The sequence below is a fragment of the Macaca thibetana genome, chromosome 15 (assembly GCF_024542745.1).
Source record: "Macaca thibetana thibetana isolate TM-01 chromosome 15, ASM2454274v1, whole genome shotgun sequence".
NCBI classification, from domain to species: Eukaryota; Metazoa; Chordata; class Mammalia; order Primates; family Cercopithecidae; genus Macaca; species Macaca thibetana.
In genome coordinates this window covers 6,050,088-6,076,188 of record NC_065592.1, presented here as the reverse complement: position 1 = coordinate 6,076,188, position 26,101 = coordinate 6,050,088, and the positions used below count along the sequence as shown (strand labels likewise).

Genomic DNA, 26,101 nt, shown 5'->3' with positions numbered 1-26,101 from the left:
TGTCGCCCAGGCTGGAGTGCAGTGGCGTGATCTCGGCTCACTGCAAGTTCTGCCTCCCGGGTTCATGCCAATCTCCTGCCTCAGCCTCCCGAGCAGCTGGGACTATAGGCGCCCGCCACCACGTCTGGCTAATTTTTTCTATTTTTAGTAGAGACGAGGTTTCACCGTGTTAGCCAGGATGGTCTCGATCTCCTGACCTTGTGATCCACCCGCCGCGGCCTCCCAAAGTGCTGGGATTACAGGCATGAGACACCGCGCCCGGCCTGAAAACTTCTTAATTCACTTATGTTTCCACTAGAAAGGTAGATGAGATGACCTGGAAACCCACCTACTACAAGCACCCAGAAATGTTCCACAAATTATAACAGACATCCTTTACATCGCTGGGTAAGCTCAGGAGAATGTTAAGAGAAATCCCTAGAGGCCAAAACCAGAGAGCTGAAAACCAGATTTGAAAGCCCCTGAGCTGTTGTAGCACCCATAAGGGAGCAAGGCTGGGCAGCAGTGTCTAGGTACCTGGGTGTCTGTTTTGTTCTTTAACATTCTTGAGGGATAATTTACATTCAGTGAAAGGAACAGACTTTAAAATTCTATGAGTTTGACATCGCCAAAGCTACCATTCCAATAAAAACATAGAAATTTCTACAATGGGAGCTTGGTAATGCCCACAAGAAAGTAGGGGGGCCTGGAAGAGGTGGAAGAATTAAAAACAAGTGTGATTATCTTGGCTTGGGCTCAGGTGGGCCATGAAAAATGATTTTAATTAAAATATAAACTACTAATCAAGCAATTTAATTAAATTTAATTCCATCTATTAATTATTGATTTAGATAAAATAATTTTTAAATACTTTATTTTTTCCGGCTTAGAAAAAATAAATGTTCTCCTTGTACTTTCCCACCCCTAAGCCTGTGTCACATGTGCATTTAGGGAATAAATACATAATACAGCAAATGTGGTCGGGGCAGTGTCTCATGCCTGTGATCCCAGCACCTTGGGAGGCTGAGGCAACAGGATTGCTTGAAGCCAGCCTGGGCAACATGATGAGACCCTGTCTCTACAAGAAAAATGTAAAAATTAACCCAGTGTGGTGGCAAACCTGCAGATCTAGCTACTTGGGAGGGTGAGGCAGGAGGATCACTTGAGCCCAGGAGGGCGAGGCTGCAGTGAGCCATGATCATGCCGATGCACCCCAGTCTGAGCGACAGAGAGAGACTCTGTCTTAAAAAGAAAAAAAAAAAAATCACCTCAAAGTTACTATGGAAATTAAATGAGAGGGGCACATAGGACTTGGCACATAATAAGCTCTTGTTAATAACAGCTATTATAAGTTAATAAAATATCCAATGGTTCTAAAAAAAAAACCACTTTCCAGAAACAACCCTCCCCTCAATTTAAAAATTGAGACCTCTCTCAATTTTAAAAAATACAATAAACAACACATGACAAAGGGTATCCAACCACAAATACAGTTGAGATTTTAAATATGAGAATACAATGAACCATTTTCAGTCAATACATACAAAAACCTTAGTTGAAGTAGAAATTTTTCTTGAAAAATATGAATTAGCAAAACTGACTCCAAACTAGAAAACATGAATAGACTTATAATCATTAATGACATTTAAACAGTAAACAGAAATTTACTCATTCTGTTAAAAAAAGACAACAAATACAAAATAAAACAATACTAATAACAAATCAGCCTTCAAGAAATAGACAAGTTGTCTTATACAAAACCTTCCAAATAACAAAAAAATTCCCAATTCTTTTTTTTTTTTTTTTTGAGATGCAGTGTCGCTCTATCACCCAGGCTGGAGTGCAGTGGTACGACCTCGGCTCACTGCAAGCTCCGCCTCCCAGGTTCATGCCATTCTCCTACCTCAGCCTCCCAAGTAGCTGGGACTACAGGTGCCCGCCACCATGCCCGGCTAATTTTTTGTATTTTTAGTAGAGAGGGGGTTTCACCATGTTAGCCAGGATGGTTTCAATCTCCTGACCTCGTGATCCGCCCACCTCAGCCTCCCAAAGTGCTGGAATTACAGGTGTCAGCCACCACACCAGGCCCCAAATAATTTTTTAAAGCCTGTGTAACTTCAATACTAAAACTAGACAAATACAGTGTAACAAAAATTACAGGCTGGCCTCATTGATGAACATTAATTTCAAAGTCCTAAATAAAACACTAGCAATCTAGCAGTGTATTAAAAACTAATACAAGACACCAAGGTGACCTTATTCTGTAAGAATCAAAGATATTTTAACATCAGAAAAACATTGTAATCTACCATATTAACAGATTAAAGAAAAATTTCATTACCATTTGAAGCATGCAATAAAATTCAACACCCATTCATGATAAAAACGCTAATGAGAAAGCAACTCTTTACCCTACTAACAGGTATACACAAAACCCAGAAATATACTTAATGGAGAGATGTTCAAGTCATTTCCTTAAAGGAGACCCAAGACCACTGGAAAGTGAAAATGAAAAGTACTGAAAAAGAAAAAAGGTCTCTCTACTCAGAGAGGATATCATTTGCTCTCTTATTTATTCTTAGAGACAGCTTCACTCTTGTTGCCCAGACTGGAGTGCAAGGGCGCGATCTCGGCTCACTGCAACCTCCACTTCCCAGGTTCAAGTGATTCTCCTGCCTCAGCCTCCCAAGAAGCTGAGATTACAGGCCCATGCCACGACGTGCGGCTAATTTGTATTTTTAGTAGCGACAGAGTTTCACCATGTTGGTCAGGCTGGTCTCGAACTTCTGACCTCAGGTGATCCATCCACCTTGACATCCCAAAGTGCTGGGATTACCAGTGTGAGTCACTGCACCTGGGCTGCTCTCTAATTAAAAAAAAAAAAATAAAGCTGGGCGCGTGGCTCACACCTGTAATCCCAGCACTCTGGAAGGCCGAAGTGGACGGATCATGAGGTCAGGAGATCGAGACCATCCTGGGCAACACAGTGAAACCCCCGTCTCTACTAAAAAAATGCAAAAAATTAGCCAGGCGTTGTGGCGGGCACCTGTAGTCCCAGCTACTCGGGAGGCTGAGGCAGGAGAATGGCATGAACCCGGGAGACGGAGCTTGCAGTGAGCCGAGAACGCACTACTGCACTCCAGCCTGGGCGACAGAGCGAGACTCCGTCTCAAAAAAATAAAAATAAAAATTAAAATTAAAAAATCCAACCTAGACACCTCATTTGCCTCACCCTAGTCCTGGCCCAGCTGTGCAGTCAATACACCTGAAAAGCAGCTTAAGCTCACGCCATCAGGGAAAGGCAAATTGAAACTACCAACTGCATGCTGCACAGAGACTGCTCTTGGGAGCGTAACTGGTACAATCACTTTCAAGAATTTGGTACTACCTAGAAAACTGAAGATGTACAAACTCTTGAACCCCCACATTTTCACTTCGAGATATACATATGCTAAAGACCCGTGTTTTAGTAAACTTTTTTAATGCTCATCTCAAGTTTGAAATAAAAAATTGAAAAGAAACTAAATTATCGATGAGTAAATTTTGCATGCCTTCAATGAAACACACTATAGCAGTTAATATGAGTGACAGCAGCTATTCACAATATCAATCTCACAAATGTAAAGGCAAGTGGAAAAATGTAAATCAGAGATTGACAATGTATTGTATGTTTTAAGTGCAAATGAATTCTATGTGTATGTAATACATATGTGATATAAGGAAAAACGTGTGTGATCCCTCAGAATAAAGATGACATGTTCCAGCCTCTCTTATACATCGGTGTGGCCAAAAGAAAATAAGCAGAGGTGCTACTGGCAGGACCTAGAAACTTTCCTTATAACTTGGCTAGAATGTTCCCTCTCCCCCATCTTCATCTTTTCCTCATGTTTGCTGGAGCTGGAGCAGCTATCCTGACCACAGGTGCACTCGAGAATAGAGGCCACCCATGGTGGAGCAACCACATGGAGCCTGGGTCTCCAAGGTCTCTCTAAGGCAGAGTCGCCAAACCAGTGACTCTGGTACCAGTTCTTAACTGCCCAACTCTGGGCTTTTTAACAAAAAGAAAGAAGTAAACTTCTATTATATTTAAGTCACTGTATTTGGAGTCTGCTAAATCAAATCCTGTTAAAAGGCCCTGTTAGGTATCCTTAAGGAAAATTAAATTTGGTAGGGAAGACAAGACATACGAGCTTGGAAAGGTCATCAAATACAAAGCCTTAACTATACCACTCAATACGAGTGATACGAAAAATTAGTGTTAAAAGTTAAAAAAAGAAATAATTTCACATCTTCACTTCAGTGCCCTGAATCATTCGTTGTAATGCTCATTATCATGTACATTCTACCAAAAAAAGTTATCCCTCTAGTGTAATTAACATTTCTCAGCTTCAGTTTCCCCACCTACAAAATACAGATGGTAGGGTTAACACCAAGTTCCTGGGATTATTTTGAGAATTACTGACACACAGCCAACACTCAGTGACTGTAAACAATGATTGTTTTCACTAAGCCTGTGCTTACTCAAAGTCTCATCTTTCACCGCCACCTAATGCTCTAGGAACCTCATGAACCATCTGAGGCTCTTTTGCCCTGATTCTTTTTTTTTATGGCAATCTCTGCGCTCAAGTATTCCCTAACCCTCTACTTCCTGTGGCTAATTCCTAACTGCCCTTCTCTAACCCTCACACAATTGAACTGGGGTCCCTCTAAGGTGTCTGAAATACCCCACATTTTAGCCCCACTGTGGAACTTACCACACTCTATATTGACCTACTTCCTCACTAGACCGTATGTCTCCTTGAAGTCTTCACTGATGAAACCTCAGTACCTGGCACAGGGTAAATGTTCAATGAAATACTTGCTAAATGAACTAACAAGCCACAGATTCAAGTAGAAGCTATTACCAGGACTGACTTGCTCTTTCCTTTGTCATTCAAAGTTGCCTACACTTAACACTGAAAACAAAAACAAGCTAAAAATCCACAAAAGTATCATACCTAAAGGATTCTTCTTGTCTTTACATTTTTCTTTGAATTCAAGGATAATTTTTTTCATGAGTTCATCAACAGCTGCATTGGAAGGTGCACACACGAGGACACGGTTTTGTTTGATTTTGGCATTGGAGTTTTCGTCTGAATGCCCCTTCCTCTGGTTCTACAGTTTGCCACATACACATACCAAACAAACACACAAAAAATATGGGTGAGCTCTATTATATAGCTTTAAAGTTTGTCTTTACTTCCATGTATTTTTGAAAGTTCTCATAATAAAGTTAAAATAAAAGCATCGGGCCGGGCGCGGTGGCTCAAGCCTGTAATCCCAGCACTTTGGGAGGCCGAGACGGGCGGATCACGAGGTCAGGAGATCGAGACCATCCTGGCTAACACGGTGAAACCCTGTCTCTACTAAAAAAAAAAATACAAAAAACTAGCCGGGCGCGGTGGCGGGCGCCTGTAGTCCCAGCTACTCGGGAGGCTGAGGCAGGAGAATGGCGGGAACCCGGGAGACGGAGCTTGCAGTGAGCTGAGATCCAGCCACTGCACTCCAGCCTGGGCGGCAGAGCGAGACTCTGTCTCAAAAAAATAAAAAATAAATAAAATAAATAAAAAAAATAAAATAAAAAAAAATAAATAAAAGCATCTACATCTTACATTGATATTTTAAATTACTCTAGCAAAAAAATTTGTCATAACTGCTCTGAGCCTTACTTTATCATCCACGTACTTTAATCAATACTCAATCCAGGCCAGGCACGGTGGCTCACGCCTGTAATCCCAGCACTCTGGGAGGCTGAGGCAGGCAGATCACTTGAGGTCAGGAGCTTGAGACCAGCCTGGCCAACATGGCAAAACCCTGTCTCTACTAAAAATACAAAAATTAGCTGTGGGTGGTGGTGTATGCCTGTAGTCCCAGCTACTCGGGAGGTACTCGGGAGGCTGAGGCAGGAGAATCACTTGAACATGGGAGGCGGATATTGCAGTGAGCCGAGATCGTGCCACTGCACCCTAGCCTGGATGATAGCGAGACACTATCTCAAAAAAAAAAAAAAAAAAAAAAAAAAAAAAAAACCACGATCCAACCAAAATGTAGCCCAGCATTCACAGTATTAGCTGTGGCCTACAGTGAAGCCTGAAGGTCATCATTCTCATCCTTACAATTTGTTTCCCATAAAATAGTGTTTTTTTTCCTCTTTTTACTTCTCATAACCTTCCCTTCCTCTGCCCCTCTGCCACCCTTGTCTCTGACACAGTTACACACAATATAAAAAATACACACAAAGCAAAGAAGACATGGCATATTAATACTTATTTACATGTCAGGTAACTCAAGTAAAAGTAAAATGATGCATCTAGTTAACGGCATCAGTGCCCTCACCCATACCTACCTCTGTCAGTAGACAATAGAGGAGGCCAACAATAGTTTTTGATTTTCCTGTTCCAGGTGGTCCATGAATCAAGCAGATTTTGGCAACTGATGGTGAGTGTTTCACCATAGCATATGCAGTTTCTATTGCTTTCTTTTGGTCTTCATTGAAATCTCTTAAGTAAGCAATCTATATAAAAACACATTTTTGAGAATGAGTTGCTGTTTCTGTAGTGGAATTTGAAAGGAAGACCATGAAAAAGACCTGTTCAAATCTCTTTCAATGCTTCAGACAAAAGCTTTGGTTATGGTCAGACAAGATAAGGGCACCAAAGTGACCTTTAATCTAAAAACACGTTCACTGCTGGAAAGAAAGCTCATTACTAATTACTAATTACTGTCTGTAAGGCTTCAAGTACTTACAAATACCACAACCGTATTTTTGTGTTTTATTCTTACAAAGATAACTACAATAAACTGCATTTACTAATCCACACCTTTTCTTTTTACTACTCTGTTTTTCTTCCTTCTTTAGTCAATTTTCTCCTTAGTGAAAACATCCCGAGACTATGTATTTCCTAACACATGTGTACAGGGGAACAAACGTGGATTTCAGGGTCAGATCTGAGTCTAAGCTTCACTCACTTACAAGTTGGGTCACTACACTCCTAACCTAAGCCTTAGCCTCTGTTACTCATTAAATCTAGGATTCCTTGAAAGTGAGAATAGACTGAGATAATGCACATGAAAGCCATAGCATACAGTAGAGTTTCAAAAAATATTACTTTCCTTTTGCATTTCTCTGTGTTAATTTCGCAGGGTTTATATACAGCTTCACATGTTCAGATGACATCTTTGCATTTCCAACAATACCAGCCAATTCTCCATCAATCATTCAAATGTAAATTTAACACCACTAAACCTGAGACTTCTCATCGAATGCACATTAAGTAGGCTGCTGATCTAACATTTTAATGTTGCTCTTCCAGCAACCTTCAACTCTCATTGTACTGTACCTTTTCCCGAGGTGAGCCGACTAACCTCAATTACTACTTTGCAATATTAAAGAAAACTAACACTAAACTGTTCACCGTGAACATGTCTTTGTTGTAGACATAAAGGAATATGTAGCAGCTAAAAATATGATGCTTTAGCATCCTAACATGAAATTATCTAGTATCATATAATCATCACTCACAATTCTCTCAGATGTTGTAGTTAGTAAATCTTTTGTACAGAAGTCCATAGGGTTTGGATTCAGAACAGCTCTAGCCAGTTGGTTCCGACTACCCAACAGAGACATGGCTTTCAACTTCCTTTGTGTCGTTACCAGAGAACTGATTACAATACAATTCACAAGTTCGTTTAAATTGGCCGGAAAATTCTCTTGAGTCTGGATGGAAAGGTAACATTCAGCTTTCCCATTACGCACTATCATTAAGAAAGAGAAAAAGCAACTTCAGTTATCACTGAATAATGTGTTGCCTAGTTTAAAAGGTCATGCAGAATTAGGTAATTTTAACATTATTTTTGGATATTATTTACATAATTTACCCAATAAATATTTATGGACTGCTTCCTGAACCCAGTAACGTTCTGTCCTCCAGAGGCTTATTTTCTAGAAGAGGGAGGCAGACAACCAAATAAATACGTCAAGTGGTAGTAAGTGCTCTAAAGAAAACAGACAAAGGGAGGAAGTGATGGGGATGGAGGTGGATAGGCTGGTCCAGGAAGGTCTTCCTGAAGAAATATTTGAGCAGAGACTTGAAGTAAGGGAGTATGCACTTAGCAGGGGGTAAACAATGCTACACACAGAAAATCAGCAACTGCAAAGATCTTTGAAGACAGAGATGTGCCAGGAATATTTTAGAAATAGGGAGAAGGCTAACATGGCTAGAAGGAAAAATAGGGAGAAGAATGCTTAGTGACTCAGAGTAAAATGGGCTGTATTTTATAGGGCTGTGCAGATCGCAGTAATGACTCTGAACGCTATTCAGGATCAGGTAGAAAACCATCGGGCACTCTGTGTAGGGAAATAACATGCTCTATCTCACAAACTGAAAGAACCACTCTTACCTCAGAACAAAGAATAACTACAATAATAAAAGTACAGAAACAAAAAGACCACTTACAAGGTTACCATAGTAATTTAGGTAAAAGTTAATGACAGCTTGGACCAGGATACACTAGTAGACGTGGGAACTGGATTTGGGATATATTGCAAAGGAAAAGTCAATCAGATCTGCTGACAAATTAGAAGTGAGGTGTGAGAGAAGGTAAGGATCATGGATAACTCCAAGGTTTTTGGTCTGAGTAACTGAAAGAATGGAGGCCCCAATTAACAAGATGGGAAAGAATGAAGGAAGTGCAGATGTCAGGCAGAAAATCAAGCGTTAACTTTTGGACTAGTGGATTTGAAATGTCTAACATATTTCCAAATGGAGATATCCGAGAGATGATTTTGATCTATGAGGAGTTCAGGGAAGGAGACTGCCTTAGAACTATATATTTGGCAAAGGTAATCGTTTTTAGGAGCCAAAAGCACAGAGTAAGACATCAATCCTCACTGCAACTCTTCTAAACGTATCCTAAATGTATCTACAGAATTAGGCCCTGATCACACAAATAAACATGGTACACCTGTTATAATGCAGTACAATGTTGACACACTTTATTGCTACTTTTAAGATATCATGCAAAAAGGAGAAGGAATAATAAAATAACGTTCTTCTCTTCACATAACTAAGACTAAAAAAGTTGCAACTGCCAAAAGGCATTTGTCATAAGAAAAACAATGTGGGGCCGGGCGCGGTGGCTCAAGCCTGTAATCCCAGCACTTTGGGAGGCCGAGACGGGCGGATCACAAGGTCAGGAGATCGAGACCATCCTGGCTAACACAGTGAAACCCCGTCTCTACTAAAAAATGCAAAAAAACTAGCCGGGCGGGTTGGCGGGCGCCTGTAGTCCCAGCTACTCGGGAGGCTGAGGTAGGAGAATGGCGTAAACCTGGGAGCCGGAGCTTGCAGTGAGCTGAGATCCGGCCACTGCACCCCAGCCTGGGCGACAGAGCAAGACTCCGTCTCAAAAAAAAAAAAAAAAAAGAGAAAGAAAAACAATGTGGACTTTGCAGTCAACAAAAGCAGGTTTCAATTCTGGACTTACCACTTAACACTGATAATAGCCTTGAATAGGTTACTTAATATCCCTGAGCCATGATTTTCTGATGAGCAAGGAATAATTTCTACTACCTTTTGGGGCTTCAGGGAAGATTATAAATGTGCATAAGAAGAACAAGTCTCAGCCAGGCACGGTGGCTCATGCCTGTAATCCCAGAACTTTGGGAGGTAGGTGGATGGGGGTGAGGAGTTTAAGACCAGCCTGGCCAACATGGTGAAACCCTGTCTCTACTAAAAACACAAAAAATGGCCGGGCGCGGTGGCTCAAGCCTGTAATCCCAGCACTTTGGGAGGCCGAGACGGGCGGATCACGAGGTCAGGAGATCGAGACCATCCTGGCTAACACAGTGAAACCCCGTCTCTACTAAAAAATACAAAAAACTAGCCGGGCGAGGTGGCGGGCGCCTGTAGTCCCAGCTACTCAGGAGGCTGAGGCAGGAGAATGGCGTAAATCCGGGAGGCGGAGCTTGCAGTGAGCCGAGATCTGGCCACTGCACTCCAGCCTGGGCGACAGAGCGAGACTCCGCCTCAAAAAAAAAAAAAAAAAAAACACAAAAAATTAGCCGGGACTGGTGGCGGATGCCTATAATCCCAGCTACTTGGAAAGCTGAGGCAGGAGAATCGCTTGAGTCCAAGAGGTGGAGAGTGCAGTGAGTCGATACGGCATCACTGCACTCTAGCCTGGACAACAAGAGGGAAATTCCATCTCAAAGAAAAAAAAAAGGGGGGGGGACAAGTATCACTGCATACATCTGGTATTCATTAAATTTAGGCTAACATTTTTGTTATTAAATTACCTAGGGAGAAACATACAATGGATGGAAGTGATGTAAGCAGATTCCTTACAGTGAGTTTCATGTTTGGTCATTTCATTAGTAATTGGCCACAAAACTAAGGATGAAATGTAATTTAACAAACAACAGATGGTCTGCAAATGATCCATTTTATAGCAAACACAATGACGGATAAAGAAATGTAACAAAAGGATAGAACATTACAAAAATAAATACAAGGTCTTTTCCAGGTAAGTCTAGAAAAACTAGAAAAGAGACTCTGAACGGCAAGTAATCAACATAGCAAAAACATGTTTGGTAAATGTATATCAAATACACTTGATATACACAATTTAGAAGCAAATTAGAAGACGAGATTGTATCTGACATTTCCTGTCAATGTCTCATTATTTACTTACTGACTGAAGTGCGGCGAAATTTATGAACATAACCAGAATGATATTCGTGGAGATCTTGTATGTCATTTCTCTCTGCATCTTTCTTCTCTTCATTTATTCTCTCAGGAACTAAAAACACCAAATCGTTTTCCTTTGGATAAAGCTGTTTAGCCAATTCACATTCTTCCAGATAAACTATGAAACAACAAGAAGTCGGAATTTATATAACTCTAAGAGAATTATTTTAAATAAGATTAAAAGAAATTAAATCCTTGTATTAAGTTCAAAAATACACAGCACTAATGGACTCAGCATATACTTTAAAATGGTAATCTAATTCAATCAAAAACTTAAAATATTAAAAATATCAGCTACAGAATATAGTATTCTTCAAAACTGCCATAAGGCCAAAATAGTAGCTAATACATTTTCTTTCCTTTAGGTTTATTGTTTTTTTTTTTTTTTTGGAGACTGGGTCTCACTCTGTCACCCAGGCTGAAGTGCAGTGGCGCGATCTCGGCTCACTGTAAGCTCTGCCTCCTGGGTTCATGCCATTCTCCTGCCTCAGCCCCCCGAGTAGCTGGGACTACAGGTACCCGCCACCACGCCCGGCTATTTTTTTTGTATTTTCTTTCTTTTTTTTTTTTTTTTTTTTTTTGAGACGGAGTCTGGCTCTGTCACCCAGGCTGGAGTGCAGTGGCGCGATCTCGGCTCACTGCAAGCTCCGCCTCCCGGGTTTACGCCATTCTCCTGTCTCAGCCTCCCGAGTAGCTGGGACTACAGGCGCCCGCCACTTCGCCCGGCTAGTTTTTTGTATTTTTTAGTAGAGACGGGGTTTCACTGTGTTAGCCAGGATGGTCTCGATCTCCTGACCTCGTGATCCGCCCATCTCGGCCTCCCAAAGTGCTGGGATTACAGGCTTGAGCCACCACGCCCGGCCTTTTTTTGTATTTTCAGTAGAGACGGGGTTTCACCGTGTTGGCCAGGCTGGTCTCGACCTCCTGACCTTGTGATTCGCCTGCCTCGACCTCCCAAAGTGTTGGGACTATAGGGTTGAGCCACCATGCCCAGCCTATTCTGGCTTTTAACTAAATTTCTCTCATTTGTTTCCAACTTTCAAAATCCCTGAAGAAAATTCGGAAACAAATCCAAGTAGTTATGAACTGCATAATGTTGCTGTGGTCAGTGATGGACCGGATATATACAACAGTGGTCCCATAAGATAGTATTTTTATTGTATCTTTTCTATGTTTAGTACAAGAATACTTCCCCATGTTACAATTACCTACAGTATTCAGTACGGTAACATGCTGTACAGATTGATAGCCTAGGTGTTACCAACATGTTACCAACATCGTGAGAAGCTGGCATGATGATGAAATCGCCTGACACATTTCTGAGAACGTATCCCCATCAAGTGACTCGTGACTGTACATACAAGAATTCTGCAACTTCTACGCATTTCAAACAAATGGGAAAAGAAAGTGGTAACTACGTGGGACTAGGAAAACAGAGAAAGCACTGGAATAAAGTTCAGTACCAACTGCTGAATCTAGCCCTATACTCTGAAAAATACAAGCCTCTGTTGAGAGAAACTGAAGAGAGCCTAAACAAATGAAGAAATGTACTAAGTTCAAGGCCTAAGACTTAATACTGTTAAAATGTCAGCTCTCCCCAAATTAATCTTTAGAGTTAAAGCAATCCTAGTAAAAATACCAGCAGGCAGCCGGGCGCGGTGGCTCGTGGCTGTAATCCCAGCACTTTGGGAGGCCAAGGCAGGTGGATCACGAGGTCAGGAGATTGAGACCATCCTGGCCAACACGGTGAAACCCCATCTCTACTAAAAACACAAAAAATTAGTTGGGCATGGTGGCAGGCACTGGTAGTCCCAGCTACTTGGGAGGCTGAGGCAGGAGAATGGCATGAACCTGGGAGGCGGAGCTTGCGTGAGCTGAGATTGCACTATTGCATTCCAGCCTGGGTGACAGAGCGAGACCCCGTCTCAAAAAAAAAAAAAAAAAAAAAAAAGGCCAGGCATGGTGGCTCACGCCTGTAATCCCACCACATTGGGAGGCCGAGGCAGGCAGATCACCTGAGGTCAGGAGTTTGAGACCAGCCTGGCCAACATGGTGAAACCCCATCTCTACTAAAAATACAAAAATTAGCCGGGCGCAGTTGCAGGCACCTGTAATCCCAGTTACTCGGGAGGGTGAGGCAGGACAATTGCTTGAACCCGGGAGGTGGAGGTTGCTGTGAGCCAAGATTGCGCCACTGTACTCCAGCCTGGACAACAAGACTGAGACTTCGTCTCAAAAACAAAAACAAAAACAAAACCAAAAAAAACCAGCAGGCATTTTTATAAATGTTGACAAGTTGATTCTAAAACTGATGACAATAAAAAGAAACTAAAAAGAACAAAACTGGAAGGCTTAAACTATCCAATTTCAGTATTTTTTTATAAAGCAACAATAAGAGACTGTGGTATTGGTGTAAGGCAGCTACACAGATAAAGAAAACGGTGTCTAAAAGCAGACCTGCAATCAAGATCAACTGATATGCTGACAAATATGCCAAGTTACTGAATGGCAAGGTTATTCAATGAGAAAGGCTACATTTTTTAAGAAGTAACACTAAAACTGAGCACCTATTTTTACATTGTTTTTGATTATTTTTGTAGAGACTGGGTCTTGTTCTATCTCCCAGACTGGAGTGCAGTGGCATGATCACAGTTCACTGCAGCCTTAAACCCTTGGGCTCAAGAAATCCTCCTGCCTCAGCCTCCCATGTCACTGGGACCATAGGTGTGTGCCACCATGCTCAGCTAACTTTTTTTTACTGTTCTGTAGAGACAGGGTCTTGCTATTTTGCCCAGACTGGTCTCAAACTCCTGGCCTCAAGTGATCCTCCTGTTGTGGCCTCCTAAAGTGATGAGATTACAAGTATGAACCACTGCGTCTGAATTCTACCTTTAAAAAAGCAAAAAAACCCTAAATCCTTACATATGTCATATATAAAAATAAAATTGAAATGGTCATCAACATAAACACTAAAATTAAACTATAAAATTTAGAAAAAAAAATAGGAGAAAATTGTGACCATGGGTTAGGTAAATGTTTCTTAGGACACAAAAAGCATGAACCATAAAAGAAAAAAACTGATAAACTGGATGCCATCAAAATCAAAACTTTTGCTCTATGCAAGATACTGTTAGGAAAATTAAAAGGTAAGCCAAGGATTAGGAGTAAATATTTTCAATATATAAATATAATAACTTGTCTCTAGGATATAAAGAACTGAAAAATAAGTAAAAATAAGAGGACAAACAATCCAAGTAAAAATGGAAAATACATGAAGGGATATGTACATTGCCAGTAAGTCTGTGAAAAGATTCTCAACATTGTTAGTCATTCTAGAAAAGTAAATTAAAACCACAATGACATACTACTACACACCCGCTTGAATCATCAAAATTAAAAACACCACGCAGGCGCACTAGCTCACACCGGTAAACCCAGCACTTTGGGAGGCCAAGGCAGGCGGATCACCTGAGATCAGGAGTTCGAGACCAGCCTGGCCAACATGGTGAAACAACGTCTCTACCAAAAATACAAAAATTAGCCGGGCATGGTGGGGCACCTGTAACCCCAGCTACTTGGGAGGCTGAGGCAGGAGAATTGCTTGAACCCAGGAGGCGGAGGTTGCAGTGAGCTGAGATCGCGACATTGCACTCCAGTCTGGGACAACAGAGCAAGACTCTGTCCCAAAAAAAGAGAGCTCAGGAGCCTCAGCCAGCTCCAAATCTACCAGGAGAAAGGTAAGACCAACTCAAGTGTGAAAATACTAAAGCAGCACTCTGACAAAAATCAGAATACAGCATACAGCACAGGGTCTTAATGGTTCATGGGGTTTGAACTGGCAGTATTTGAAACTCAAAGCTTCTGAGGGACAAGACAAGAAGGGAGAAGTACCCTTTTATAACTGCATACTGTAAGTAGAACCAAAAGGGGAGAAAATTTAGAGTCCTGCAAGACCCTCAAAAGTGGAACAAACTCTGGACTTCACTACACTTGCAAAAAAGGGTGTCACTGAACTTGTAATTGCTTAAACCATCTCATTACCTCGGAAATAGAAATAAAATTAATAAATCCATATGTAAAGGTTACAAAAAAAATAAGAAAACAGAGATCCAACATATTAATGAAAATTCTCAGCCTGGGATTTTGAGGCTGCAGTGAGCTGTGACTGTGCCACTGAACTTCAGCCTGGGCGACAGGCTGTTGAAACAGACCCTGTTTCAAAAACAAAACAAACCAAAAAAAAAAAAAAAAAAAGAAAATTCTCCCCAAAACAAGTGGGAAGGAAAAGAATACTGAATTAGGCTGGGCGCAGTGGCTCATGCCTGTAATTCGAGCACTTTGCAGGGCCAAGGTAGGAGGATCACCTGAGGTCAGGAGTTCAAGACCAGCCTGGCCAAAACGGCAAAGCCCTGTCTCTACTAAAAATACAAACATTAGGCCGGGCGCGGTGGCTCAAGCCTGTAATCCCAGCACTTTGGGAGGCCGAGATGGGCGGATCACGAGGTCAGAAGATCGAGACCATCCTGGCTAACACGGTGAAACCCCGTCTCTACTAAAAAAATACAAAAAACTAGCCGGGCGAGGTGGCGGGCACCTGTAGTCCCAGCTACTCGGGAGGCTGAGGCAGGATAATGGCTTGAACCCGGGAGGTGGAGCTTGCAGTGAGCTGAGATCCGGCCACTGCACTCCAGCCTGGGCGACAGAGCGAGACTCTGCCTCAAAAAAAAAAAAAAAAATACAAACATTAGCTGGGCATGGTGGGACGTGCCTGTAATCCCAGCTGCTTGGGAGGCTGAGGCAGGAGAATCACTTGAACCTGGGAGGCAAAGGATGCAGTGAGCAGAGATCACACCACTGCACTTCAGCCTGGGTAACAGAGTAAGACTCTATCTCAAAAAAAAGAATATTGAATTAAACATATTAGCTACTTATTTGGGGATATAAAAAACTATTTTGAAGAAATACCTCAAAAATGAAAAGAAATAAAAAGAAAAACCATTAAAAAAAAAAAAGGACAAGAAACTGGACATTCACTCATTACAAATGAAAAAACAGTAACTTTACAGTGCAGATACATGAGACGCCACCGTAACGAAGTGATGGAAGTTAGTATCACCAGCAATGAGATTTATCAACATCATGTACCTCCCGATCTGACAGACTGAGAAGAGCACAAATGGCTTGTATGTTTTCTTGGCAAAAATGCAAAATCTGAATTTGACTCACAAGGAAATATCAGAGAAACCCAAATGGAGGGACATTCTGAAAAGTAACTGGACAGCACTCTTTAAAAACATGTACGCCATGAAAGATAAAGACAGAATGAGGACGTAATTGTTCTAGACTGAAGGAAACTAAGAAGGCCTCACAACTGAATGGGATTTGTGATCCTAGATTGGACCCTGGAGCAGAAAACAGACAAGTGGTATAATATGAATAAGGTCTAATTAACTCTTAGTTCATACCAACATAAAACCCTGGTTTTGATCATTGTACTGTATTTACATAAGATGTTAACATTTGAGGAAACTTGGTAAAGGTTATAGGAACTCTACTAATTTTGCAATTTTTTAAAAAAATCTGCAATTATTTCAAAATAAAAAATTAATTCCTCCGGCCGGGAGCGGTGGCTCACGCGTGTAATCCCACCACTTTGGGAGGCCGAGACGGGTGGATCACGAGGTCAGGAGATCAAGACCATCCTGGCTAACACGGTGAAACCCCGTCTCTACTAAAAATGCAAAAAACAATTAGCTGGGCGTGGCAGCGGGCGCCTGTAGTCCCAGCTACTTGGGAGGCTGAGGCAGGAGAATGGCGTGAACCCGGGAGGCAGAGCTTGCAGTGAGCCGAGATCGCACCACTGCACTCCAGCCTGGGCAACTGAGCGAGACTCCGTCTTAAAAAAAAAAAAAAAAATGTTATTCCTCCAAGGCAAATCCAACCCCATAGGATTCTTCATCACCCTACTCCATCCCATGTAACTCCCTTCTCCCATAACAAAGGAACCCTGCCTCCTAACACCAGCTTTCTTACACATTAGCTCTATTTTACAATACACAAAATCATTTAAGAACTACTAATACTAAGCCAGTTCCACTACTGACAACAAATCTCACAAATTTTAGCTGCTGTCACCCAGGATGGACTGCAATGGCGCAATCTCGGTTCACTGCAACCTCTGCCTCTTGCATTCAAGCAATTTTCCTGCATCAGCCTCCCTAATAGCTGGGATTACAGGTATGTGCCACCACATCCGACTAATTTTGTATTTTTAGTAGAGACGAGGTTTCGCCATGTTGGCCAGGCTGGTCTCGAACTTCCGACCTCAGGTGATCCAACAGCCTTGGCCTCCCAAAGTGCTAGGATTCCAGGTGTGAGCCACTGTGCCCAGCCAAGGTTACTATTTCTTTTCTTTTTTTTTTTTTTTTTGAGATGGAGTCTTGCTCTGTCACCCAGGCTGGAGTACAGTGGCCGAATCTCAGCTCACTGTAAGCTCCGCCTCCCGGGTTCACGCCATTCTCCTACCTCAGCCTCTCAAGTAGCTGTAACTACAGGTGCCTGTCACCTCGCCCGGCTAGTTTTTTGTATTTTTTTTTAGTAGAGACGGGGTTTCACCGTGTTAGCCAGGATGGTCTCGATCTCCTGACCTCGTGATCCACCTGTCTCGGCCTCAAGGCTACTATTTCTAAAAGGACTTGTACCATTTTCTTCTCTGTGGGTTATGTATATGACCAATTTAAAATATAATTAGGTTCACTTACTTCAATTGTATTTCTTTTTAAGGTTTGCTTTTTAAAATTCATCTTTGTTGATTTAATTGTTCAAAAGTCATATATATGTAAAAAGTATACTCTAGTTCTATCAGTTTGATTTATTTATTTAGAGACAGGGTCTTGTTAATGTCGCCTAGGCTGGAGTGCAGTGACTATTCACATATGTGATCATAACACACAACAGCCTCAAACTCCTGGGCTCAAGTGATCTTGCCTCAGCCTACTACATAGCAGAGACTACAAAGGCACAGGCCACTGTGCCCAGCTCTTTACTTCATTAGGTATATGCATTCAGAATTGTCATATCTTCTGTTGAACCAAAATATTCCCTTTTTATCTCAAATAATGCTTTCTGAGCTGCGCGTGGTGGCTCACACCTGTAATCCCAGCACTTTGGGAGGCTGTAATCCCAGCACTTTGGGAGGCTGGGGCAGGCGGGTTACCTGAGGTCAGGAGTTCGAGACCAGCCTGGCCAACATGGCAAAACCCCGTCTCTACTAAAAACAAAAATTAGCTGGGCACGGTGGTGAGTGCCTGTAATCCCAGCTACTCAGGAGGCTGAGGCAGGAGATTCGCTTGAACTCGGGAGGCAGAGGTTGCAGTGAGCCAAGATCGGCCACTGCACTCCAGCCTGGGCGACAGAGCAAGACTGTCTCAAAATAATAATAATAATAATAACAACAACAACAACAACAACAACAATAACACTTTCTGCCTTAATGTGTATTTAGTTTGATATTAACAGAATTAAATAAGTTTTAATTTGGATATGCATAATTATCTTTTACTTACAATCTTTATGTATCCTTATTTTCAGATGTATTACCCACTAACAGCATATAGCATGCCCAGATTGGTGTCGAAATACCACTTTCAACTAAAATACAGCAAGGCTCCTTAGAAAACTGGAAGTTCAGTTACGGGATAAAAACAATATATATGATGAACTTGGAACATCCTGTCACAGCACATAGCCTCAGAGCCAACTAGAAGGAGCTGACTGAAATGGACTGAAACACAAGCATACCAATCCATGCACTCACAGTTTTTTTTTTTAAGCTTACCAGTCACCACTGGCACTTACTAGTGAATTTTTTTTCTTTTTTGAGACGGAGTCTTGCTGTGTCTCCCAGGTTGGAGTGCAATGGCATGATCTCAGCTCACTGCAACCTCTGCCTCCAGGGTTCAAGCAATTCTCCTGCCCCAGCCTCCCTATTAGCTAGGACTATAGGCACGCGCCACCATGTTTGGTTGATTTTTGTATTTTTAGTAGAGACGGGGTTTTGCTGACAAGCCAGGCTGGTCTTGAACTCTTGACCTCAGGTGATCTGCCCACCTTGGCCTCCCAAAGTGCTGGGATTACAGGGCGTGAGCCACTGCACCCGGACTACTAGTGAATTAAACTCATTATTCTGAAAAGTGATCAAGCGTCAAGTATTTATACTGCCTTTCCTTTATAAACTATACTACTGAGTAACCAAATAGAAGTAGAGAATTTTCTCTCTAGAGAAGTATTCCAGCTAACATAAAATAATTAAAGTGTCACCATTTTGCTCCCTTTAATGAATTAATAACTAAGTGCAAGCAGCTGTGATTATCAGAAAAATAAACTAGGTATCATGTACCTGCTGCTGCTGATGGAACATATGACCAACTATAAAACAGTTTTGCCAAAACCGAATAAAAATTTACCTGAATTGGATCAATTCTCTAGCTCCAACTATCAATTTATAGGAAACACACAGAGGACACAGACATTCTAAACACCACCAAGGGGATGCGATATCAGCAAAATCCAGACCATGATTAACTCTACAAAATTTTCTCAATTTTTTCAACAAAAAAATTGCAAGGGAAGAAAATGAGAGGATTCTAGTTCAAAAAGACCTATCAAGTAATGCCACTGGGTGGACTAACTTGCCTTTGGGTGGACTAATTTGGATCTTAAGCTGAAAAAAAGTGTTATGAGATAATTGAAAATCTGAACACTGACTGATATGAAGGGATTACTGGTAACTTTTTAGGTATGACTGTTACTTTTCTTATTTTTTAGAGATACTCACTAACATAGTTACAAATGACCAACAATAGATGACATGCAAAACCTCTCCACAGAAAACTATAAAACACTGAGAAAAATTTAACCCAAGTAATTGAAGACATATACCTTATTCATGAATTAGAAAGTATTAAAAGTTGTCAATTCTTCCCAAATTTCCACTTCTTTTCCTCTATAATTTATACGGAAATACAAAGGGCCAAGAATAGCCAAAGCACTCAAAAAGTAGAGCAAGGTAGAAGGGAGTGAGGCACTGTGGCTCACACGAGCACTCTGGGAGGCCAAGATGGGCAGATCACTTGAGGCCAGGAGTTCGAGACCAGCCTGGCCAACATGGTGAAACCCTGTCTCTACTAAAAATACAAAAATTTGCCAGGCATAGTGGTGCACACCTGTAGTCCTAGCTACTCGAGAGGTTGAGGGAGGAGAATCGCTTGAACCTGGGAAGCAGAGGGTTGCAGTGAGCCAGGATCGTGCCAATGCACTCCAGCCTGGACGACAGAGCAAGACTCCATCTCAAAAAACAAAACAAACAAAAAACAAACAAAACAAAACAAGGTAGGAGGACTTGCTCTATGAGTTATTAAAACTTATATAAAGCTAGATAAAGTAAACAATGTGATATAAGCACAAGGGTAGGCAAATGATCTCAAGAAGAACAGACTGATGCCCAGACATTAAGAGGACTCTAGACTCATAACAAACATAGCAGTGCAGTGAAGCACAAATGGTCTTTCAATAAATAGCACTGGGATAATTAGACCTCTACTTGGGGGGGAAAAAAAAAAAAAAAAAGGAACCCAACCCACATACCTCAGTCACAAACAAAACAACAAAGCTTCTAGAAAAGGGGTTCCCAAATTTCCTCTGTAAAGGGCCAGATAGGCTTGTGGGACTACACATAATGCCTGTTACATTCTCTTTTTTATAAAGCTTTAAAAAAGTAAAAACCAGCTGGGCGAGGTGACTCACACCTGTAATCCCAGCACTTCAGCAGGTTGATGACGCAGGAGGATCACTTGAGACCAGGAGTCTGAGATCAGCCTGGGCAACAGCACAAGACCCCATCTCTACATTTAAGGGGAAAAAAAAAAAAAAGAACATAAAAAACGTACCCTAGGGCAATACAAAAACAATACATGGGGTAGGTGGATCTGCAAGCTGTAGTTTGCTAACCTTTGTTCTAGAAGGTAAGAGAGATCCTGATCCATGGGTGATGGGGATGGGGGCAAAGGAAGGCAAGAGAATGTAATTTGCAACCTGCAGCAGAGAAAGATTTCTTACTCTGTTTAAGAAACGGGACACAGAGCACTAACAATAAAAGACTGATGTATTTACTATGTTCAAATAAGCAATTCTCAATAAGAATGAAAAAGGAATTTTTAAGACATCACTAAAAAGAGTCAGAATGCAAGTCAAAGTGAGGAAATGACTTCTACCCAGATTATATAAAGAACTCCTACAAATCAACTGAAAAAAAGACAACAGAAAATGAACAAAAGCCTTGAACAGGCACTTTCCAAAGGAGATTACTAAGACAGCTACTAAATATATGAAAAGATGCTCAATCTCCCTAATAAGGACATTACAAAAGCCCATAAAACACCATCAATACACACAGCCCAATAGCTAAAAATCTCAAAGCAATCTATACAAATGTGTTGCTGAAGACACGGAACAATGCAACTTCTCATACATTGCTGGTGGAATATAATTTTATACAACAGGCTTGGCATTATTTACTGAAGTTGAACTTATACACATCCTAATATTCCACAATCTACTTCTGGATATAAACTGAACAAAAATACGTTCAGAAGAACACTAAGAGATACATGGGTGATTACAGCAGCATTATTCATAACATGCTATGCAAAAAAGAGTTAACATAGCAGGCATGCTATCCTTTGAAAGATCTACTTGAGAGGCTGCCCCTTGGTTGGTATCTAGGAACTTAGATTTTAGGACAGTTCTCATCATTCCCTAATAAAAATGGCTCACTGTTACTAAACCATGTGTGAAAATGATATGGTCCCACCAAACACCTGCTTTCTTTCTGCTTTGTGGCTACTGTATCTCAATGCACAGCTGACACTTGAACAACATGGCTTTGAAGTGCGCAGGTCCACTCATTCATAGTTTTCTTCCATCTCTGCCACCCCCGAGACAGTAAGACAAATCCCTCCTCCTCTTCATCTGTCTACTGAGCGTGACAGTGATAAAGATGTAGACCTTTATGATGATCCATTTCACTTAATGAAGAATAAATATATCTTATGATTTTAGTTTCTTTAGCTTTACTATAAGAATATAGTATATAATACAATATAACATATAATTTTTGTTGTTGCTGTTGTTCTTTGTTTTTGAGACAGTCTCGCTCTGTTGCCAGGCTGGAATGCAGTGCGCTATTTTGGCTCACTGCAAACTCTGCCTCCCTGGTTCAAGTGATTCTCCTGCCTCAGCCTCCCAAGCAGCTGGGACTACAGGCGCCCACCACGACGCGCGGCTAATTTTTGCATTTTTAGTAGAGATGGGGTTTCACCATATTGGCCAGGATGGTCTCAATCTCTTGACATGGTGATCCGCCCGCCTCGGCCTCCCAAAGTGCTGGGATTACAGGCGTGAGCCACTGCGCCCAGCCTCATTTTTTTTTTAAGCACATCTACAGAGAAGGATGGATGGGGGTTGGGGGTAAAAAGAGGACTTATTCATTTTATTTTAAAGAGTTCTGAATGTTTGGTGTATTTATAACTAGTATATAAAAGTGGTATGTGGTTCAGATCAATCATGAAATGAAAAAAGAGATGCCAGGAAGATTTACTCAGAATCTGTAAAGACTATTACTGCAACACCCCCACCAAAGCCCTCCACTCACCCTCTCTCCCGTTACCAGCCTCCACTGACAATTCAGCCTGTAGTATTCTAACCACAGAGTGGGAAAAAAATAATGAATTTTACATTCGTAATTGTCCCAGCAACTATCCTCATTAAGACTTAAAACATATTCTAAGTAGTCACAAATTCAGCTTAGAAAATTTGTGTCCCCCTAAATTCAAATAATGCTATCTCCTCTTAATTAGAAATCCCAAATTATTATATCATATATTCCAAGTTGCATAAGAAAAAACTTACCCGCAAACTCCCAGTATTTTATATAATCGGCAGGAAATTTTCGTACTTGCAACTGATAGAAATTCTCTCTATTTGGAGAGTTGAGCCATTCCTGCGCCACCTACACAAAGCACAAAAGCAAATTAAGAAAGCAACATTCCTGGAAAGTGATGCTAAATAGTAACATTTTCCAAAGTTAAGCAACAGTAAAATCCAGAACCTAGAATCTAGGTGACAGAAACTAAAAACTGATTCGCAGTGGGTTAATAAAATTATCTGGAACTGTCCTGTCCAATTCAGTAGCCATTAGCTACATTTAGTTATTTACATTTAATTAAAATGTTAAAAAATAAAAATTCTGTTCTTCAGTCAAACTAGTCACACTTGCAGAGCTCGACAGCCATCTGTGGCTGCTCCGCTGTGCGCAGACGTGGAGCATTTCCAGCAGTGCATAATGTACTGCGGGACAGCTCCGGTAGAATGCTACTTCCCAACCAGGTCAGCTAGCTCACAAGTCCAAAAGGACCTAGATTTGTTGCAAACCTTAGGGATTTCTCACCAACATGTCATCCTGCCAGTTTATAAAATGCTCTATACCTATCTTCCAATTTGTCAAAGCTCCAAACTGAGAAGTATCCTTAAGGATCTTCTGAGAAATAAGACTTCCCAATCCCAAACAAATTTAGGAAGACTACTAGTATAAAAAAGTCATATTAGGTTTCACTTCTTAAAAAACTAACAAATATATTACCTTTTGGGCCCTAAGAAGGGTTTTGTCTAAATGTAACAGTTAGTCATTAAGTATTTAAATCAACAACCAGCCTTCAGATCCTCTGAAGAAACTTATCATCAAAGATTACTGGTGCTGAACTGCTTCTGCACTGGTTAACCGACTAAGACTCCACAAGGGTTATGCTATGGACAGGGAACAAAACAATACTGAATCTGTGTTATCCGCTAGTACGGTCAGACTCTCGACCATGATAGTCATGATCAGTTTGTATCACCCAGAGTACCCTACAGTAAGGCAACTCCATAGAATCATCATCAAAAGCACATTCTACGTTCACAGCATTATTTACAATCACCAAAACCTGGAAACAACCCAAATGTCCATCAGCTGTGAATGCAAATGTAATATATCCATACAACAGAATCTCATTTGGCAATAAAAAGCCATGGCCTATTAATAAATGCTACAACATGGATGGGCTTCAAAAAGATTATATGAAATGAAAGGAGCCAGATTCAAAAGACCACATACGTACACTTCTATGTACGTGACATTTCCAGAAGAGGCAGATTTACAGACAGATGGGAGATTAGTGTTTGCCCAGGGCTAGGGGTAGGAATGAAGAATGACTACCAATGGGCAGAAGGAATTGTTTTAGGTCAATGGAAATGTTCTAAAACTGGGTTGGGGTGATGGCTATACAACTGTAAATTTACTTAAAAAAAACCATTCAATTATACACCTTAAAAGGGTACCTTTTATGGTATAGTATACCTTAATAAAGCTGTTAAAATGCATCCTAGTGTGTACAACAAAGATTAAAAAACTGGATCAATAAAATTTTGTCACAAGGGATTTACCTAAGAGTACCCAGAAGATCCCAGATAGTTTCCATCTTGGAAAAAGGAGGGAAGATCCTATTATTTGGGCCTAATATTAACTTCTACAGCAATCCCACGAGCCAGAGATTAAGTGGATCTCTTATAGTCAAGCTATAATGATCGACTAAAGATAACTGAAATTCCGGAGTTATCAAAGAGAAACTTAGCTAGGTAAAAAGTCCTAATGAATAGATACTCAATATACAACATAATTCACAGCTTTGTATATTTGATGCAGTTACAGGTTTATCTGTTTCATAACTCATGGGGCCCTGGGAAATTAAGAAATCATAAATTACATGAGCTAGTAGTTTCACACTAAATAACTGTTCAAAGTACAAACAAGTGTACGTTTGTGGTCCATCAGAGCATTATCAAAGGTAAAAGTAATCAACTAGGTTCAGAGGATGAAAAATCATGCAGATGGTTAGAAAACGTACTCCTTTCAAAAGGTGTCAGCTGCTGTAAAAAATAAACAATAAAAAGAAAACAAGCTCTCTGAACATAAGAACATTCAGAATACACTGAACAGAGATAAATATACAGTGGCTTTCCAATTTTTTTTTTTTTTTTCTGAGATGGTTCACTCTTGTTGCTCTGGCTGGAGTGCAATGGCATGATTTCCGCTCACTACAACCTCAGCCTCGTAGTTTCAAGTGATTCTCCCACCTCAGCCTCCCATTAGCTGGGACGACAGGCATGCGCCACCACGCCCGGCTCACTTTTTTTATTTTTTATTTTTTAGAGACGGAGTTTCACTCTTGTTGCCCAGGTGGGGGTGCAATGGCACAATCTCGACTAACCACAACCTCCACCTCCTGGGTTCAAGTGATTCTCCTGCCTCAGCCTCCTGAATAGCTGGGATTACGGGCGCCCACCACCACGCCCGGCTAATTTTGTATTTTTAGTAGAGACAGGGTTTCTCCATGTTGTTCAGGCTGGTCTTGAACTCCCAACCTCAGGTGATCCACCCGCCTTGGCCTCCCAAAGTTCTGGGATTATAGGAATGAGCCACCACGCCTGATCCAAATTCTGTATTTTTAGTAGAGAGAGGGTTTCACCATGTTGGCCCACTGGTCTCAAACTCTTGACCTCAGGTAATCCACCCACCCTGGCCTCCCAAAGTGCTGGGATTACAGATGTGAGCCACCAAGTCCGGCTAGCTTTCCAAGTATTAAATAAAGGTCAGTGGTAATGTTGTAACAATCTCACAAAGCACTATCACTTCAAAGAAGCAAACTATGTCCCTGTTCTTCCCACTCCAGACAGGAAAGACAGATAGTCAGGGCTCATCTTCAAAGGAGGTCTGAGTTCTCTTTTTCCCCAGTAACTAAGAATAGATTATTCTACAAAACTGGCTGTTCCTAATAATTTAGTAATTTAACATTTTTCAGATCAAATAAATACTATGTTTTGATAAAAATATTTCCACATAGACTAAATACACTGTTTGGTTATAATGAGGTTTTGTGTGTGTGTGATCCCGAGAAAATTATCTTAAAAAAATTATCATTATTTTTATTATTTTTTATTTTTTAAGACAGGGTCTTGCTCTGTTGCCCAGGCTGAAATACAGTGGCACGATCTCGGCTCACTGCAACCTCCACCTCCCAGGTTCAAGCAATTCTCCTGCCTCAGCCTCCTGAGTAGTTGGCATTACAGGTGCCTACCACCATGCCCGGCTAATTTTTGTATTTTTAGTAGAGACGGGATTTCACCAAAGTTGGCCAGGCTGGTCTCAAACTCCTGACCTCAAGTGATGATCCGCCTGCCCT

At 41.2% G+C, this 26,101-nt stretch overlaps 3 protein-coding genes across 12 annotated transcripts in view; 1 reads left to right on the top strand and 2 right to left on the bottom strand.

Annotated features, from left to right (window-relative positions):
• The window catches only part of MED27 (mediator complex subunit 27), a 443,188-nt gene extending 439,343 nt beyond the window's left edge, over positions 1–3,845 (bottom strand). The window contains exon 1 of the mRNA XM_050760248.1: positions 3,842–3,845. The gene's annotated coding sequence lies outside the window, so the exon portion shown is untranslated. The remainder of the gene's footprint in view (positions 1–3,841) is intronic.
• Positions 1–26,101, top strand: part of GTF3C5 (general transcription factor IIIC subunit 5) — an 870,547-nt gene that overhangs the window by 73,198 nt on the left and 771,248 nt on the right. The window lies entirely within an intron of this gene.
• The window catches only part of SETX (senataxin), a 102,609-nt gene that overhangs the window by 30,182 nt on the left and 46,326 nt on the right, over positions 1–26,101 (bottom strand). For all 10 annotated transcript variants that reach the window (XM_050759656.1, XM_050759660.1, XM_050759657.1 and 7 more), the window contains 5 exons: positions 22,734–22,833; positions 10,711–10,884; positions 7,541–7,773; positions 6,365–6,532; positions 4,977–5,133 (listed from right to left, as the gene is read on the bottom strand). In XM_050759656.1, the coding sequence (XP_050615613.1) occupies positions 4,977–5,133; positions 6,365–6,532; positions 7,541–7,773; positions 10,711–10,884; positions 22,734–22,833 (832 nt within the window). The remainder of the gene's footprint in view (positions 1–4,976; positions 5,134–6,364; positions 6,533–7,540; positions 7,774–10,710; positions 10,885–22,733; positions 22,834–26,101) is intronic.